We start from the raw sequence: 17,552 nt of genomic DNA on the forward strand, positions 1-17,552 counted from the left end.
CGATAAAAAAGAAAAACGATCTCTTTACCCGTCGGCTTCCCTTGGCTGTCATGCGACCGGCTATTGCAGTTAATAATACAACAGCTTCTTGACATTAATGTACAGAATTCACCTGCTTGCTGCTACTACTGCACATTCACCCAGTGTATATACTATATATATATATATATATAATGTTCCTCCTCTACACCCCCCCCCCCAATTTTTGCACATGTCGAGGAGCGTGTCAGGCTACATTTCACTGTGTGTTATACTTGTATAACTATGCATGTGACAAATAAAGAACCTTGAACCTTGAACATTTTTTGGGTTTCTTTTTATCGCTGTGTAACTGAGTGTAATTGAAAGCCTGCGTGCGCTAGTAGCTCTTGCCACAAGTTCCCAGAATCCTTTGCGGTTTTACCCCTGGTGGGCCGGTCTCTAGTCAAAATGCCCGGGCCAATTTTTTGTCCCAGTCCAGCCTTGGCTGTGTTGAACCATAAAGTTAGAATAATAATGGATTGCATTTTATATAGCGCTTTTTGAGACCCTCAAAACACTTTACAATTAAACTATTCATTCACTCTCACATTCACACACTGGCAAGTTACAGTTGTAGCCACAGCTGGGGCAGACTGACAGAAGCCCCTCTGGCCATCACCAGTAGGTGAAGTGTCTTGTCCAAGGACACAACGACCAAGACAGAGAGAGCAGGGGATCGAACCGGCAACCTTCCGGTTACAAGATGAGCTTCCCAACCCCCTGAGCCACGGTCGTCCCCTGACTGACTGTGCAAAGTCAGTTTTTATCTATATGTTGCATTCCCGTGTCACGCCTACATGTTTCAGTAAATCACTGAACCTACTACACCTGTATTCATGTGTTCTGTACACACATGAAATCAAACTACACTTTAAATTGGGTTGAGATGAACAAACAGGTAAAAAAAAAAAAAAAAACAACCAAAAAAAAAAACAACCAAAAAAACAAAACAAAAAAAAAACATATTTAAAAAGAAATTCCAGCTGAGATGTAGAACAGGTGATGAACTTCTTAGTTGGAATGAAACTGAAAAATGAAAGCAACTAAAATCTCCACTGAAAAAGATTTTCTTAAAAAAATCTTCATTACAAGTTTTCCTTACGCAGACCACTATAATCAGTGTTAAAACACTGTTGATGTTTTACTCCCTCTGCGTGGATGTTGTGAAACAGATAAATCTCAGTGGGAATGTTTTGGTCTGCAGGTTGTGTAAGTGAGGAGCGAGGAGGAGTTGTTGCTTTAGCTACATAAAATAATGCTGAACTGTGAGTGTGTGAGTTAAAATGTGTCTCTGTACGCACACACACACACACACACACACACACACACACACACACACCAGCTTTAAGAACACAAAAATGCTTTCCATATATGGCGCGTGCGTGTGTGATAGGGGGGTGGGGGGCAGTACAGTTCCTATGGATGATTACTGGACCAATCATGTACCTCCTCTCGGCATACCAAACAGCCATTAAATTTCCCAGTGATGACCCGTCTCATCACCAGCGTGGTATATAATTTGTTTGACATGTGCATTGTTTGCTGTATGTTCCTGTGTGTTTTAAGCAGCAGCCTGTGCACTGCGGAACAAAATCATGCGCGAGTGTGCTTTCGAACAACCATCTCCCTCCTCTCCGGGCACACAGGTTATAAATAGAAAAAGCTCTCTCACTCCCTCACTCTTGCTCTGCCTATCTCCTATCACTCTATAACTCCCTCTCTCTCTCTCTCTGGTGCTGGATTTGTTTCTGGTGTTTCAAAGTGAGTGGTTGGGAGAGATATGAAAGAGGTTGAAATGGCCTTTGATTGATGTCTTCCTCACTCTCACTAACACAAGGCTGTATTTTTACCCAAGCACAGTGTTGGACATCAACTTTAACATATTTTCTTTGTTTTTCTCACTAACTGGTCTAAAGTAGCAAAATATATATCTGCTTATATCTGAAAGCAGATGCAAGCTCCTCATTAGCCCTTTACCATTAATCTTCCTTGGGATTTCTGTCCTGCTTATACACAAAATTAAAAGTAGCAGTTTGAAACTAAACTTAGTCTTCTCACCACAGATCATATTTCTCATTCAAATCTACAATAGTCAACTTTTGGTATTATAGCGGGCACTGCTGCCAAGACACGTGTTGTGCCATATCTCATCACTCTCCTGTTTCCTTGGTAACCAAGCAACTACCATTAACACAGCACATGGAGCCCAGAGTCGATGAATGGAAGAGTCGCGTCATCTCCGTTCACTCCAATGATCCTGATAATGCAGATCTTTAGCAACATATGCTAGCTGCACCATAGAGATATAGCACAGCGTGGAAGTTTGAGATGCATTTTTACAAGGTAATAAATTTAAAAAAAAACAAAACAAGTCTGTAATGTTATCAGCACACAATCCAACTGCCCACTAAGCACTTGTCAGAACTATTCCAAACTCCCGCTGATAGGACTCTGATTTAGTCAAGGGCTCTGATGAGCCTAGCCTAGCGCTAGCCACAACCGGGTTTCTTTACTTTGTTTTTACTGAAAATCAAAAGCAACACATCTATGGATGTTACACAGAACAAATACAGTTGATTTATTAACAAAAAATAAAGGAAAATCTAAAATCTCACTGGAAACCGGGGAAACGGTTAGCCTGAGTTTCACCAAAAGTACAAAATGCTACCTCAGGAGGCGCTAAATCCCACGAAACTATGCAGACTTCCATTGTTTACAGAAGAACAAGAATAAGAAGCATAACAGCTGCTTAAAACAAACTCAGAGATTTGTTACTGTGGTGATGCAGCAGTTTGGCCCACTGATATCTGCTGTTGCGATCACTCATGTAAGGAAGGCAAAAGATATAAATAAATAAATCTTTTTTTAAATCATATTTTTACTTCTGATTGCAGCCCAGTTATTGGCAGATATTCTAATAATATACATGTAAGTGGGAAAAATCTTTTCACAGAAGTCTGTTTAGTACTTGGGACAAACTAAATATAACCAATGATTCAATAGCTTCCAAAACCAGCTTCAGCAGCAATATTTCAATGAAATTATTTTCTGTGTGACTTTATCAGTCTCTAACATCACTGGGGAGGAATTTTGGCTTACTATTCAGTTCAGTGAGGTATGTAAACATTTGTTTATGCACAGCTTTCGGTCCCACCTCGACATTTCAGCACTAGGTTGAGGATCTGGACTTGGACACCTTGATTCTTTTCTTTTTCAGCCATTCTGTTCTCTGCTGTACTTGAGATCACTGGCCTGTTACATGACCCAATTTCAGCCAAGCTTTAGCTGTCAAACAGATGGCTTCAGATTTGACTAGAATACTAGAGTGGCACAGTCTTCTGTGGTTAGCACTTTTGCAAGCAAGAAGGTCCTGAGTTTGCATTTTGTGCAGAGTCTGCATTTTCTGCTGTGTTTCTGTGGGTTATGGCTTCCTCCCACAGTCCAAAGAGAACCAATGGGCAATGTTAACTGGTGATTCTAAATGGGCCGTAGGTGTGAATGCGAGTGTGAATGGTTGTCTTAATGTGTTAGCCCTGCGACGGATTCCCCTATGACAGCTGGGACAGTGGACAAACAGTTTGGCATACAGAGGACTTGACTCAATGACTGTAAGGTGCTCAGGTGGTCCTGTAGCTTTAAAATGAACCCAAACCATCACCCTCCACTACCATGCTTTGAAATTGCTTTTGACGTACTGTACTGCTCAGTGTCTGACCTTGAGATGAAGTTCCTGGGATGTACACTCGTAATAAACTGTAAAATGCCAAAATAGCTGCTTTCATAGAGGTGCTCACACTTGCTGATGATCAGCTACTGACCCTCTTAATTCCGATGGAGTGAGTAAGGGTGGACTTGGGTTTTCAAAGGACTGCAGTGAAAAGTCTCCTTTTCACATGACTGCAAGTCGCTGGCATGGTGGGTCTGTCAATATGTAACTTGGTGATTAATCAAAACCCTCAACCTTTATTTGTAACTCAGCAGGTCAAAGTTACATGCAATAATGCTAGACTGAGTGAGATTTTCCACTTCAGCAGAGTGAAGACTCTTACTTTATTGCCAGTCAGCCGGCTCCTGTTGGTTCAGATGCTTTTGGTCTTGATAGCAAGATTAGGTGTATGCTGGCTTGACATGGGTGGACAGTACAACTGCTGGTTTATATTTAAAAGGAGATTTTATATTTGTTTGCAGAGTGGACTCAGATCCTAACAGAATTTAATGCAACAGCATCCTCTAATTACCCCTTAAAGCGACAGATTCTGCTGTTTAGCAAAAGTTATAAGCTCATAAAATTGACTACATCATATGCAGCAATGATCAAGAGCTGGAATTACAGTTCCCGGCATAGCATGAAATCTTATTTCTGACTAATGGTGCTTAATAAACATAAATAAATCACCGGGACATTAATTTTGAGGCGCAAGCATAATCACAATAAATAAATAAAAGCTTCTATTAATACAAATCTCCAACCATGTGTCTCAGAGTACCAGGAGATTATTCTGAGTAAATGCAGAAGAAGAGAGGAGGACAGCTGAGGTGAAATTTCTAAAGGTCTAACATGGGTATTACAGATAGCACAGGCTAAAGGATTTTTTGCAGTTTGTGATAGACTGTGTGCTTAATATCGAGCTTTTGAAATCAGTTCAGCACTTCTGAAGGCAAAAACCTGCAGACTTTCTGTCCTTCATGGTACGCGGTTTGAGACCCTTGCTGTACCTGGCACTGCGCTGCATTTTAAACTGTTTCTAAACTGTAAACTGTATCTAAGGCAGATGGTGGGAGGAGTGACAGATGGGAGAATGACCTCCAATAGGTTGATGTTTACAGTACAGAGGAAATAAACCAAGCGGGAACCAAAATATACAGTCAGCTGCAGTTTTTCTGAGTATATAGAATCACTCAGAGATGTATTTCTATTTTTTCCCCGTGCATGCCTAATAACAGAAGAGGCTGAAATGACACTAACCTAGCTGTAGACCTAGTTTCTACTGAGCCTGAACTGCAGCGGCTATATTAAGAATTTGCTCTAATATTTTGTTGTGCACTTATTAATATAAATGTGGTGGACAAAAACAGCAAAGGTTCAAGGAGATCCAAAATAACTAACAACTACTTAGCCACTGTGGGAGTGTGCACAGTGCCCACAACAATGAATATGCACATACACACTGGTCTCTAAAAATACATAGGTTATCTGATTAATGAGCTCTAAAGGGAGGTGAAAAAGGGATGTGACTGGGTTGGGATTCCCACACGCCAACGAGCCAGCCTTCCCAAAAAGGAAACGTCTGTAAACCTTTCGACAAGCACACAACTGTGAAGAAAGAAAAAAAGTTTTGCGGCTGACATATTTATGTTTGAACTAAATTTATGTTCCAGTGTGACCACATCTGTTTTAAACCATGCGATTTAGCTGTTATCGGCCCATTTAATGGCTGTTATCAGTTGTTATCAGTACAATACATATTGCCAGTAGGCGCACTCCCCTCTACCTTCGAGCTGGCTCGGTAAGCCTCTACCATCCATTGTAATGAGAGATAAACAGAGAGCAACACAGACGTCTACTGTCCGTGTATAATCTCTGCTCCTAAGTGCTGTGCTAAGCTAGCAAATGTACACTCTTTACATGGTAAAAAGTGGGTTAAATAAAGGAAGTGCCAACGTCTAACCTTTTGTTCCAAAACAAAGCTAAAGACTGAGTAAAAACAAGAGTTTGCTCGCTTTTGGTGGCAAATTCATCTGTTGTGGTTGAGAGCTGACTTGATTATACGTCAGCCACTTTTAATGCCGTTTTAACCTGTGAACCTCCACTCAGAAGGGCGGAATGAGGTATAACTACCCACTAGTTGAAAGCGGAGGCCACCTACTTGGGATTGATACCAAGAGATAACTGCCATTCAGCAGGCTCATAACAACTGAAATCAACGTCTAAAAAGGTGTTAAAATTGGCAGCTGATAAAATAGAGTGAAATAATAAATTATATTTCACATTAAAAATAGGGGTGTAACTATTACCAGGCTCTTTACAGCAAGAAAACGTAAAATCTGGGTTCGGCTCTGCTTTGAAAAGAAGAAATGTGAGCTAAACATCAGAGAATGTGCTCGAGCTTCATAGCCACTCTTCAGCACAACAAAGCCCAGCTGGAGTTTATTAACTTGTTAGTGGCCTTGCTACTTTTTCTCTGGTGCACCGCATGCACGGGCGCACCGCGCACACAGAATCAAAGGCAGTGCCACATGTGCGTGCACAAACACAACATGCAGCAGCGTTCACAGACAGAACAAAGACAAAAATCCTTCCAGCGTCACTCAAACTACAACGCCAGAATGATCGGCGACAAAAAGGTCGGCTCTAAATGTCACACTCACATTCATGCACAATGACAACTTTCCAGAAGTGTTTCTTGCCCCCCCTGCAGTTATTACCTTTTATTATCCACATGTTGTAAAGTTACATACTGACAGAGCTCATTTAAGCATTCCAGCGTGCACACAGCACTGCTCAGGCTGGCATTAAAGTTTCTTTCTGGTCCTGCAATCCTTGTCAGCGTGCACACTGGAGCACGCGTGTTGCTGTGTTTTCAGAGCTTGGCCTCTTGCCATCACCCACCACGCCCATGTTAGTATAGAATCAAAGACACCCAAAGATACGACACTGTTCCTCCTCTCTGAGACCAGCTTAAAAAAACAAAGAGGAGGAGAGGAGGAAGCTACAGATGTTTAGGTTTCTTATGAGTTGGGTCTGTCTAATCAGGCAGTTTGTCGAGATGATGATGCACCAACTCAGACAGAAGAGGAAAATAATGCTGCTTTAATAGGCTCTGAGAGATGGAAGCCATTTTCTGCTGCGTGTTTATAGCCGAGTGCAGCCAAGGCTCCTTTTGTTGATGTTCGTTCGCTGTGAGAAGTCTGAGTTGTTTACAGAGAAATAAAGATTTCGCACGGGATCACACGGAGGTCAGAGTACGAGCTGGCAAATCTCTGGTTGTGTTTTGATGCTGGGCGACGAGGTCGGCTTGCGCTTGTTGGATGTTTTGGAACATTGCCGCCATATTCTTCCACGTATAGCTGATAGTGTGTGCGTGATACAGTATCTTTACTGATTCTTAGAGTTCTTGATTTGCTCAGCAGAAACAAGACGTACGGAACATTTGATTTGTGGCGATTAAATGTGCTTGCTCGAGGACACTCCAGTAGGGCGGATAACTGTGACAAGAACCTGAACGCACTGATTTGCAGACATCAAGTGTTTCATTCCGATTTTATTAAATTCAAGTTGTACAACTCTTTGTGCTTTCAAACTTTCTTTCGTAGGGACTAAACTCAGCACTTTCTACTGATGTTTCAAAATTAAATCTTTTAACAGACATGAACGCATCTGATTTGAAGGAAGTTTTTCACTTTAAAACAGTACCATCAGTTAATTAAGACATTAAAAAGGAGCCAATCAAGGAACATACAAATCCTGTGTGAAACACAAAAACATGAAGCCAACAAGCTAACAAGAGCCTTCTATTGGATAATCACTGCAGAGAATAATATGTTTGACCTGGCTACAGGTTATTTCCCCCAAACTGATGCAGTGAGCAGCTTTTCATTTCTTGAACTGTGTTAGAAGAAACATCCTATGGTTTTGGAAAAGATGTCATTCCCTTCTGAAGGGACAAATTATTGACCAGCATCAAGCAAAGAAATCAACTCAGGATAAGGATCCATAAGGATAGTGGTGAACCATTATCGTGGAGAAGAAATGTGTGAGAGAATGATCGTAATCAGCAATCACTTAGACATTTGGTGAAGTCACATCATATCAGAAGACCCCCTGTGAGCAAGCACTAGGCGACAGTGGGAAAAAGAAACCCTCCCTTTTAACAGGAAGAAACCTCCCCCAGAACAAGGCTCATGGAGAGGCGGTCATTTGCAACAACTGGTTGGTGTTGAGGGGAGGAAGACAGGACAAAAAAAAAAGAAAAAAAAATGTGGAAAAGATGCCCAGATTAATATTAACAATAATAAATAGTATAAATCACAGCCATGGTTAATATTGAAAGTAAGAGCATTTTCTCATGCACAATGCAAAGAGAACTCAAGGGACTGGGATTAAACAGCGGTGACGTGAAATCCACTTATCAGTGAAGCTAATCAGAAAACAAAGATTCAGTTTGCAAGGGAGCAGAAAGCTTGGACTCCAGTGCAAGGGAAAAGGTCACGTGGTCTGACGAGCACAAACTTCCCCTGTTGCAGAGTGATGGACGCATCAGGGTAAGAAGAGACAAGCGGATGAAGTGATGCACCCATCATGCCTAGTGCCTTCTATACAGGCCTGTGAGGGCAATGCTAAGGTCTGGGGTTGCTTCCAATGGTCACGTCTAGCTTCAGCAAAGTTATGTGTCAAAAAATTAGGTCAGCTGACTACCTGAATATACTGAATGACCAGGTTCTTTCCATCAGTAAATGTTGATGGCACAGACAGGTTTCAAGATGACAATGCCAGGATTCATCAGGATCAAATTGCGAAAGTGTTGTTCAGGAAGCATGACATCATTTTCACACATGGATAGAGTCCAAAACTTAACATCACTCAGAACCTTTGGGACGTGCGGGAGAAGGCTTTACGCAGAACTACAACAACACAAGATCTTGGTGAAAAATTCATGCATCTGTGGATGAAAATAAACGTTGTGACATTTGAGTCTCTAATGACGTACACTACCCAGCTGTTTTCTTTTCATTTTTTGGTTAGTGACTAAATTATAAAATACCACACATCAAACAGCCGCTGTGATAGAGTACTTGTCTTCCCTTGGGGCTTCCCACCAGCTCTTATCAAAATTAAAACTGGGATTTCATAAAACTGCTTTATTCGCAAGGGGTCGCCAAAGCAGATGGATCCATATACTTGGAACACATATGGCATTGGAAAAAAAAGGAAAGGACTAAAAGGACTTTAGCACTGGAAAAATATTAGTGTCTCAAGGCTACAGTCACAATGTAGTGCTAAATACTGCTTAACAGCACACTAAACAAAGGAAAAAACACTTAATGTGTCAGGCTAACACAGAAATATTTTTGGGAGAATCTTATCACAAAAAAGCAGAAATTCAACATTTCGATAGAAGTTTCTAAAGAAACAAGCACTGTGTGAACAATGTGCTGTGCATTACTGGGTGATTGTTGCAGGGATTGCTCAAATATTGTTGCTACCACCTAAGGTAAAAGGTATGACTGCAGTCCCAGAGGTTTGGAGGAGTAAGTCTAGGAGCATTGCGAGTAAGTCTAGAAATACCAGCAATGCTGCTATGACATACCTATCCATATGCTTCAAAACCTCCAATATATAAAATGCCTTTCTCTTATTTTATACAAATTCATTCTCATATACATCACAGTCCATTTACTGACAAACTGAGACTCAATATAAAAAGGAAAATTATGATAATCTAAATACAGAAGAAGGAACAAAAATGAATGTAGGTACTGGAATGTAGGAAATGTTTAAAAACTCTGTAAACATGCGCAGTCACTTCATTCAATCATTTTGTGGCTTTTAAAAAGCCTCCAAAGCTGCATAATATCAACTATCACCATAAACATGACATACTGAGCAATGCTAGTTATCTAAATGCCATTACCGTTACTAAAGAAGATACTGATAAACAACTTTAAAGCAAAGAAACTGTTTTTTCCATTTCCACTATAAATACTGTAGGTGGATCTTTGCATCTAACAGAAAGTTAGAGGATAAGGCATTTTACAGGATGAGTCAGATAAAACCAAGGAAACTACAGTACTGTGCAAAAGCAGTTGCCAATCTAACACTTTCCAGATGGTACTGCATGGTGGATTCAAATCTGACAGACAGCCCTAAACCAGGACAGAGCCTCCACTATGTTTTACAGATGGCTATAGACCAGGGGTGTCCAACTCCAGGCCTCAAGGGCCGGTGTCATGCAGGTTTTAGATATCACCCTGAGTGAACACTCCTGAATCAAATGATTACCAGGCCTCTGGAGAACTTCAAGACATGTTGAGGAGGTAATTTAGCCATTTAAATCAGCTGTGTTGGCTACCTCTCTCCAGACCTCTTCCTTGCATAGAAGAGGTCAGGTAGGCTGATGGATTCATCACTTCATAAGACCGGCTGCCACCGATTTTCAGTTCACTTCTTGTGTAATTTGACAATTTGGCATACTTACATACTGTACACCATGCTGAGATATACCAAGTAAAAATGAGTGAAGAAGCAGCCAATGTCTAAAGAAACACCTCTAGAAAGCCTGAAGCGCTATTACTCAACAGCACTTAAAAAAATTACATCTGGTTGCTTAGAAGCAAAAGGGGTGACTCAAGACTTTTGCACAGCATTGTACACGCAGATGAATAAACTGCGTAAACATGTATTAGACCCTTCCATCCTTCAAAATGTGCTGAATCGTTTTTGGTAAAGAAGTAACTGTTTAAGTATAGAGTTCATCATCCATCATTATCCACGGTTTAAATTGGTCTCATCAGTATGATGATAGGCGTGATGGGTTGCAGGAAATGTTGAATGTACAATGCAGTGGCTGCAGAATAATGATCAGTTTCACTTTACTGTGCAACCCTGACTGCCGCTGGGCACAAAAATCTTGCCGGAAAATGGGGGCTCAATTGCACAATCAAACCAGGAAGAGAACAGTGATTTAATTTTCCTTAGAATTTGTAGCTTTCCGTAGGTAGCTGAAATGGTTGATTCGGGAAACTCTCTCCGCCAGTAGAGTTATAAGAAAAATGAAAAAAGTCCTGTTGCTGGAGGAAGCAAAGAAGATGATGAGGAGGAGAAAAAGAGGGAATGTTGGACGGGCATTCACTCGAAGGAGAGAGCTCTGGGGAGTTGTCTATTGCCACTTTAATTGACAGGCAGATGGCACCATGCAGACGTGATTCATGTCCTGGCACCTGGAGTCCTGCTGAACTGTGTGCAATGCTGAAGGTTGACTTCTTTTCCCCCTTCCCCTCGTGACCTTAGGAAATGTACTGAAGGTAAGTATGACAGCGACCTCCTAACAGATAATAAAAAAATAATCTTAACAATAAAATAAGTTTTCCAAAGGGGGTTTCAGGATTCAGTATGCAAAGATATAATCATGGGCTGACTCATTTCTAAAGGAAGCCATCCAAAAGAAAAAAACCTTATTAGATATTTTTTTCCACATGCTTTTCCTCTACTGCAATCTTCTCATGTAACAAACCATTATGCACAAAGTCCTCATCAAATGCGGAATAGGTTTGCATCCCTTTTTTCCCCCAAAGATATGGTAATTAAATCATGTATAATGCATGTGCTATGATATCCATAATGAGCTGTGATGTATAGTTCTCCGCGCAGCACGGTCAATGATGGAGCACAACCAGTGGGGTAAGATGGGAGATGCTGGTGCAAGCCTCAGTGTTGACCAGTAGGCTCTCAGGCCTACACTGTGGGCCAACCAACCTTTATTCTCCACGCTGACAAAAGTCAGCAGAGAGCACAAGGCTCCACAGGAGGGAGGGTGGGGGCTCCGGGTGAAACGATAAGGAGTGAGGCCGAAGGAGGGGAGATGATGGCGAGAGCGTGATAATAACTACATTTACATGCGCACAAGAAACCCGGTTACTGAAAGAAATCAGGTTAAGGCCGGAAATCGGAGAAGACGTCGACACGCACCGCAGTTCCTCGGATACTGTAGAGACGAACATAATTATGCAGCTGATCGGCTGCCATATTCCTCACCAGTCTCTCTCCCGTATGCGTGAACCACGGATGTCATATTTTAATCTTATTAGGGATACATATTCGACTGCAGCAGAGTTTTTAGCATTTGGACTGATTTTGCAAAGAGAGATTTGGTTATGGAGCGTAAGGCAGCACCGTCTCCATCTCGCTACGCATACAAACTGTTTCTGAAATCAAGCTTCATCAGAAACGTGACGTTTATGGTGTTATATACTTCCATATAGGATGAGATGAGTGCTGCAAATGCGTAATTCCTTAAATCCAGTTCAACTTCAAAAGAAAGCCAGAAGAATTCGAAATGAACCCCACTGCCTGCTAAAACTTAAGACTTAAATTTGAAAATAGCACACATCCCATGGAAAGTCAAAAATAAATTGCTGCCTTAAAGCGTCCAAAAGTTGTTAAAAATGAAAGGAAGCCAACAAGTTTAATTAATTCTAGTGGAAGAGGTGACTTTGTTGGAGCAGTCGCAGATGGAGACAGAGAAAGAGCAGCATCGATTTTTTAAATTAATTTTTTTTAAAGAAATGCTTAAAAAGAATCGAGATCTGCAAGTTATTTAATCAGTCTGCTGCATATTAACACAAAAAAACAGCTGCTACATGGTCTGGAGGCAGTTTGAAGAAAAACATAATCGGGGAAATTTATCGAGGCACTTTGATAAATAGTGACAATATTTTTATCAGTTATTTTTGTACATGGACATGATTTGTGGTGCTTCCAGCACATCAGTTAGGACATTTTTAGACATTTGTTTTGCTTTTCCTTCCCCGTTTACTCTTCTATTTGCCTGTTTGGTTTCCCCATAAGAACTAGCTCATCATTTTCTGTATTTTTTAGTGCATTATTGCAATTTTGTGCAATTTAATCTTGGTTTCACTCGTGGTTATTATGTACAGGTAAAAAAATATATATATATAAACTGTGTCTGAACTTCCTAAAAACCTCAACCCTGGCTATGACAATAGACTCATTCGAACTTTAGAAACAAGTACATAGCAAATGAGTAAAAATCCTGCCTTTCACTCTACTGTCTTAAGTCTGTCTGCACATGTGCTCTTGTAAAAAACAAAAACAAAAAAACAAAAACTGTCAGAATCCTGGTTGAGCACATAAATGGCCAAAAAAAAAAAAAAAAAATCTGGCAAAGCAGAAGAAGCAAGCAAACAAGTGGGGGAAGGGAGGGAAAAAATGAGAGGGGAACGGGAGGCGAGGCGAGAGGAGACGCAGCAACAATAGGAAGGAGAGAGGGAGAGAGGGAGCGAGCAGTAATCAGCAGATCAGAGAGGAGTACACAAGCGGAGAGGAGGGAGATTATGTGGAAGAGTGTGATCAGTGAGTGAAGAGGGAAAGGCTGTCTCAAGGCACGAGGGGGAAAAAAAATTAAAGAAATTCTCCCAGTAAGAATCAGAGATCCTCCAGTGAGAGGGCAATTAAAATGAATCGATTGCTTTCCTTTCTGCCTCCGATTATTACAAAGAGGGTCGTCACCTCAAAGCTGCAGCTTAGTTTCACTTTCGGAGGCAAATTCAAATCTTCAGCTTCACCTAACGATGCCAGACACCCTCCTCCGGGTTTCTGCTCCTATCACTCAGGCTTTTGGCTCTCTCAGTTTCCCCAGAACAATGAGGGACTGAGCATTTATTATTTATTGGAAAAGATGTTTGTGTTCTTTCGAAAGCAGTCTGTGCGCGAGAGCAATGTGAACGTACGATTCGGAGTCGAATGGAGGGAGGGTGTGTGGCACAGGTGTAGGCCTGTGCGATTTCATCACTCTGCATGCAAATTTTGACCGAGGACGGCAGCGGCGACAGAAGACGGAGAGGGACACAGAGCGGGAGGAGAGGGATGAGGCGTGTGCAGGAAATGGATCGAGTGAGGAAGCGAGAGGGAAGAAGAGGGAGAGTGGGATGATAGAGCTGTAGGCTCGCTGTTTGTGCATGCATCTGCAGGCAAATTAATCACGAGATGGTCTTCTACTCCATTAAAATGCTAATGTAGGAAAATCTAGACATTTCCATATATTTGCAATATATCCCAGAGCCCAAAGAGTCTTATTATGCTAAGTGCAGACTGGGTGCTGGATGTAGATGTAATGCAACGACAAATCTAAGCGAGATAAAGGCGAGATTAAAAGTTGGGTATGTAGAGAATTAAAGGGACGACAGGGCACATAACACTGGGCATTATGAATGTTGGAGAACATTCTGGATATTTGAACCTGAAGGGCTTAAAAAAGCCGTTTTGTTTTCTGTCACAGTTGAAATAAATATTATTTTATATAAGTGACTAATGAACTTGTACTTTACTTACTAATCTAAGAGAGCCATTATCTTATAATGTCACACAGACACACAAACGCATATCACAATTTAGCCAAATCTGATTCAAATTCTGACAGTTGGCGGGTTTGTTATCGCAGCCAGTGTCAACAAAGAAGTGATCAAGCCACACCAGCACAGCCCGATGAAGCCGAACGGGGATGTTGCTGTCCGCTACATCTGTAAATAATCCTTCAGAATGATTCATTTCCAAGCTTGCATACTTATTCCACCACTGTGATCGCCTCTGTGCACAGAATTAGCTGCTATGCAAACTAAGAACAAAAAGATTTGATTCGAAGCTCTCTTACACGTTAACGATCCTCAACGCTCGAGAGCTGCGTGTCGTCACATGGCAAACAAGCTGAGTTTTGTTAGGAAGCCCGAGATGTGACGGTGTGAAGCGCGCCGTGTGCAGGACCGTTTTCACAGCAGTGCAACAGAGCGACGGCTCGGCTGAGCAAACACGGTGCGGCCGACATACAGCGCTGCGGTGTTGATTGTTTATATCCACATTAGTGCTACAGTTAGAAATATAAATGTACAAAATGAATAAAAGTGCAATTCATAATGTGGCAGCGTCGCTCGAGCCACCTGACACAAATTCCAACAGAGTGGCCTATGTGACAATATAATAATAATAAAGAGAACTGGACTGACATTTATACAGCCGCACACATTCAACACATATTTTATCATCAGGTATGCCCATTTAAATGCTTGTAAACTCAAATATCCCACCAGCCGATCACATGGCAGTAATTCTATGCATTGAGGCAGTTCTGAAGGCAAAAGGAGCTCCAACCCTGTACTGGGCAGGTGGCCAGTGAATGTGTGTGCATCTATTCTTCTTTTTTTATCTCGTGTTAGTCACCAGTCACAGTGTTTTCAACTATATAGTATCATCAACATTTAAGACTCCATGGCAAACCTCTCAGCAAATAGGTGCTTTACTTGTGGTCTCGATTATGGACTGTATATCAAAGATGGGTGTGGCCTCCAGGTCTAAAAAGGTATGTGAGGAAGTGCATTAAACCTGTGGTCTTTGTTTGCTCCACATGGTTTACAGTGTCTTATTTTCCTTGACATCAAGTGTGATTGGATCATTTCTAAACTGGTCCTGCCTTTCCAAACAACTTCCCCCCGGAGGAGAAGTTGTTTTTCTTTGTTGACAAAGACATCAATACATTTCATCGTATGTTTTTATCTTCGTGCTTAGTTTTATCTAGTTGTTATCTTGTTTTTGTCACAAAAAGGAAAGTTGTCCATGAAACCTATGATTAAAAGCTATTGATCAATGAAATTAACACTGCTAAATCATGCTGTACACCATGGATGAACTCTGGAGCCTGATGAGTTCATCGTCAGTCGCTGGTTTTTAAGTCTTAATTCAGCAGCAGCTTAATTCAAGCTCACTTTGTAAATTTAATAAAGCAGGGTATGATTTTCACTATTGTATGGCCGTGCTTTGACCGTGATTTACAATACAACTTTATTTGTATACCACATTTGATTTGTCAGCTGGATCCACCCACAAAGGAGGATTTCAGCCAAAATGCTCAACCCATGACCCCATAAACTAATGACGTAAATAGTGGCTATGGTCATCTTCCATAAGCTTTCTGTGGTCTCTACCAGCTACTGAGAGTAGTAACTGGTTCACTGGGCTGCTGAATGCTTTACCATCTCCCCAGCTAGTTACCAGTTTGGTTTGCCTGTTATTTAGAGCTGAGCCGCCTGTGTACAGTGGATTTATATGGCTTTGTTTGTTGAAAACAGATGCCTGAGTGTTTGGGCCAAAACAGTAAAGCGGAGGGCCAGAAAGATAAACTGCTCCTGTAGATTCTAAAAGGTTTGCTTTCATATTGTCAGCTGATACAAAAATAAAAACATATAGAAAATTAACACAAAACGTATTATTTGATTCATGTTGCAGTCACGTGTCACACAAAAGCCACACGTACACATGTCCTCACCTAGACTCGTGGGCTTGATGAGTTCGTCCAGCATGTCGTAGAAGGGCAGCCTCTGGAGCTTAACATCTGGATGCACCGGATGCAGTGTCGCTGAGGAGGCCAGGTGGTGCGTCAGCCCGGTCAGCTCGTGTTTCCCAGGACCGAGTAGCGAGAGCGGCAGTAACGCAGCGGGCGATGGGGCTCCACCGTGACCGGCGTGACCCTCGTAAGCCAGCTGCGTCAGGCCAGCAGGCAGCGCCGCGCCCCCTCCCCCGACCACTCCAGCTGTGGCCGGGTGGTGCGGCCCAGGCAAGGCCAGCTCTGAGTGAGAGACCATTTTGGCCGGGAAACGTCTTCGGTAGAGCTCTTTGATCTTCATGTGCACGGCGGGGCTGCAGCCGGCTTTCAGCAGATGCAGCGCCTTGGTCAGCAGCTCGTGCTTGCGTCCGTGCTTGTTGCGCCCGGCGTAGCCCAGCAGCACCTGGAGCTCCGACACCCGCAGGCTCATCACCATTTGCTGTGGTGGAGGAAGGGGTGAGAAAGACGATGAGCAATCAACTTTCAAGTTTCAATACCAAATATCTAAAGTAAGTAGTTAAAGCATGTTGTCATTTTTTGCCTGTGGCTTTACAAAAAGTAACAAAAACTGAGCTGCTGTGCAGCATTTAGCGTCAAACGCTCCATCGACCCTTTGAATTCAGCTTAACTGACTGGACTCTCGCTAACACGGTTGCCTTACATAAAAAAGATCCCGGTTTGAGGCTGTGAGGAGACACAAACCCAGCCTTAGAGGGTTACAAGCCGGTCTAATCCTTGTGCTCGACCCAAGCCAGGATAAATGGATGGATTCTGTCGGGAAAGGCAACTGCCAAATCAAATATCTGGATCTATCCGCTGAGGCGACCCCTTGGGAAATAAAGGAGAAGCCTAACCTTAAATTGAATTGCCTAGATCACAGTTTGTTGTCTCATGATTACTTAACTTAAAAACAAAACAAAAAAATCTCCACAGAGAAGAGGATATCTAAATAAACCCTCTGCCAGTTTAACACTGACGCATTCCCACAGCAGGAGAGTTGTTACTGTGTCCGGTGCTGGAGTTGGGGGATCGCTTCCAGCTGAGAAACAGGACCACAGTCTGGCCGACTTTTTGGTTCAAGAAAGGTTTATCAACGCATATACTATTGTATAACAGAAAATAAAAGCTATTTTGTTTCAAAGATTAAAAAAAACAAACAAAAAAAAAAATCACTGCAAAGTTCCTTGTGTTGAACGGTGGTTTGGTCGAAAGACAAGTATCCACTTGGAGCAGAGTGTGTAAATTACACGCTCGATGCAACGCACCTGACAGAGCTACAGATTTATGAGAGGCCCGGGACTGTTTTTAACATGAGAGCAGTGTTACTCTCATTTTGCCTTGGATCGCTCGGGACTGCCCACGGAGAGAGGCGGACGAGGAAGCTGCTGCGGACGAAGACTTCTGGCTGATTTATATTTCTAC

At 42.0% G+C, this 17,552-nt stretch overlaps 1 protein-coding gene across 3 annotated transcripts in view; it reads right to left on the reverse strand.

The window, feature by feature from the left end:
• LOC113019428 (E3 SUMO-protein ligase PIAS1-like) overlaps positions 1–17,552 on the reverse strand; it is a 56,773-nt gene that overhangs the window by 12,248 nt on the left and 26,973 nt on the right. For all 3 annotated transcript variants that reach the window (XM_026163153.1, XM_026163161.1, XM_026163170.1), the window contains one exon: positions 16,074–16,569. In XM_026163153.1, the coding sequence (XP_026018938.1) occupies positions 16,074–16,569 (496 nt within the window). The remainder of the gene's footprint in view (positions 1–16,073; positions 16,570–17,552) is intronic.

This window comes from Astatotilapia calliptera, chromosome 1 (assembly GCF_900246225.1).
Source record: "Astatotilapia calliptera chromosome 1, fAstCal1.2, whole genome shotgun sequence".
NCBI classification, from domain to species: domain Eukaryota; kingdom Metazoa; phylum Chordata; class Actinopteri; order Cichliformes; family Cichlidae; genus Astatotilapia; species Astatotilapia calliptera.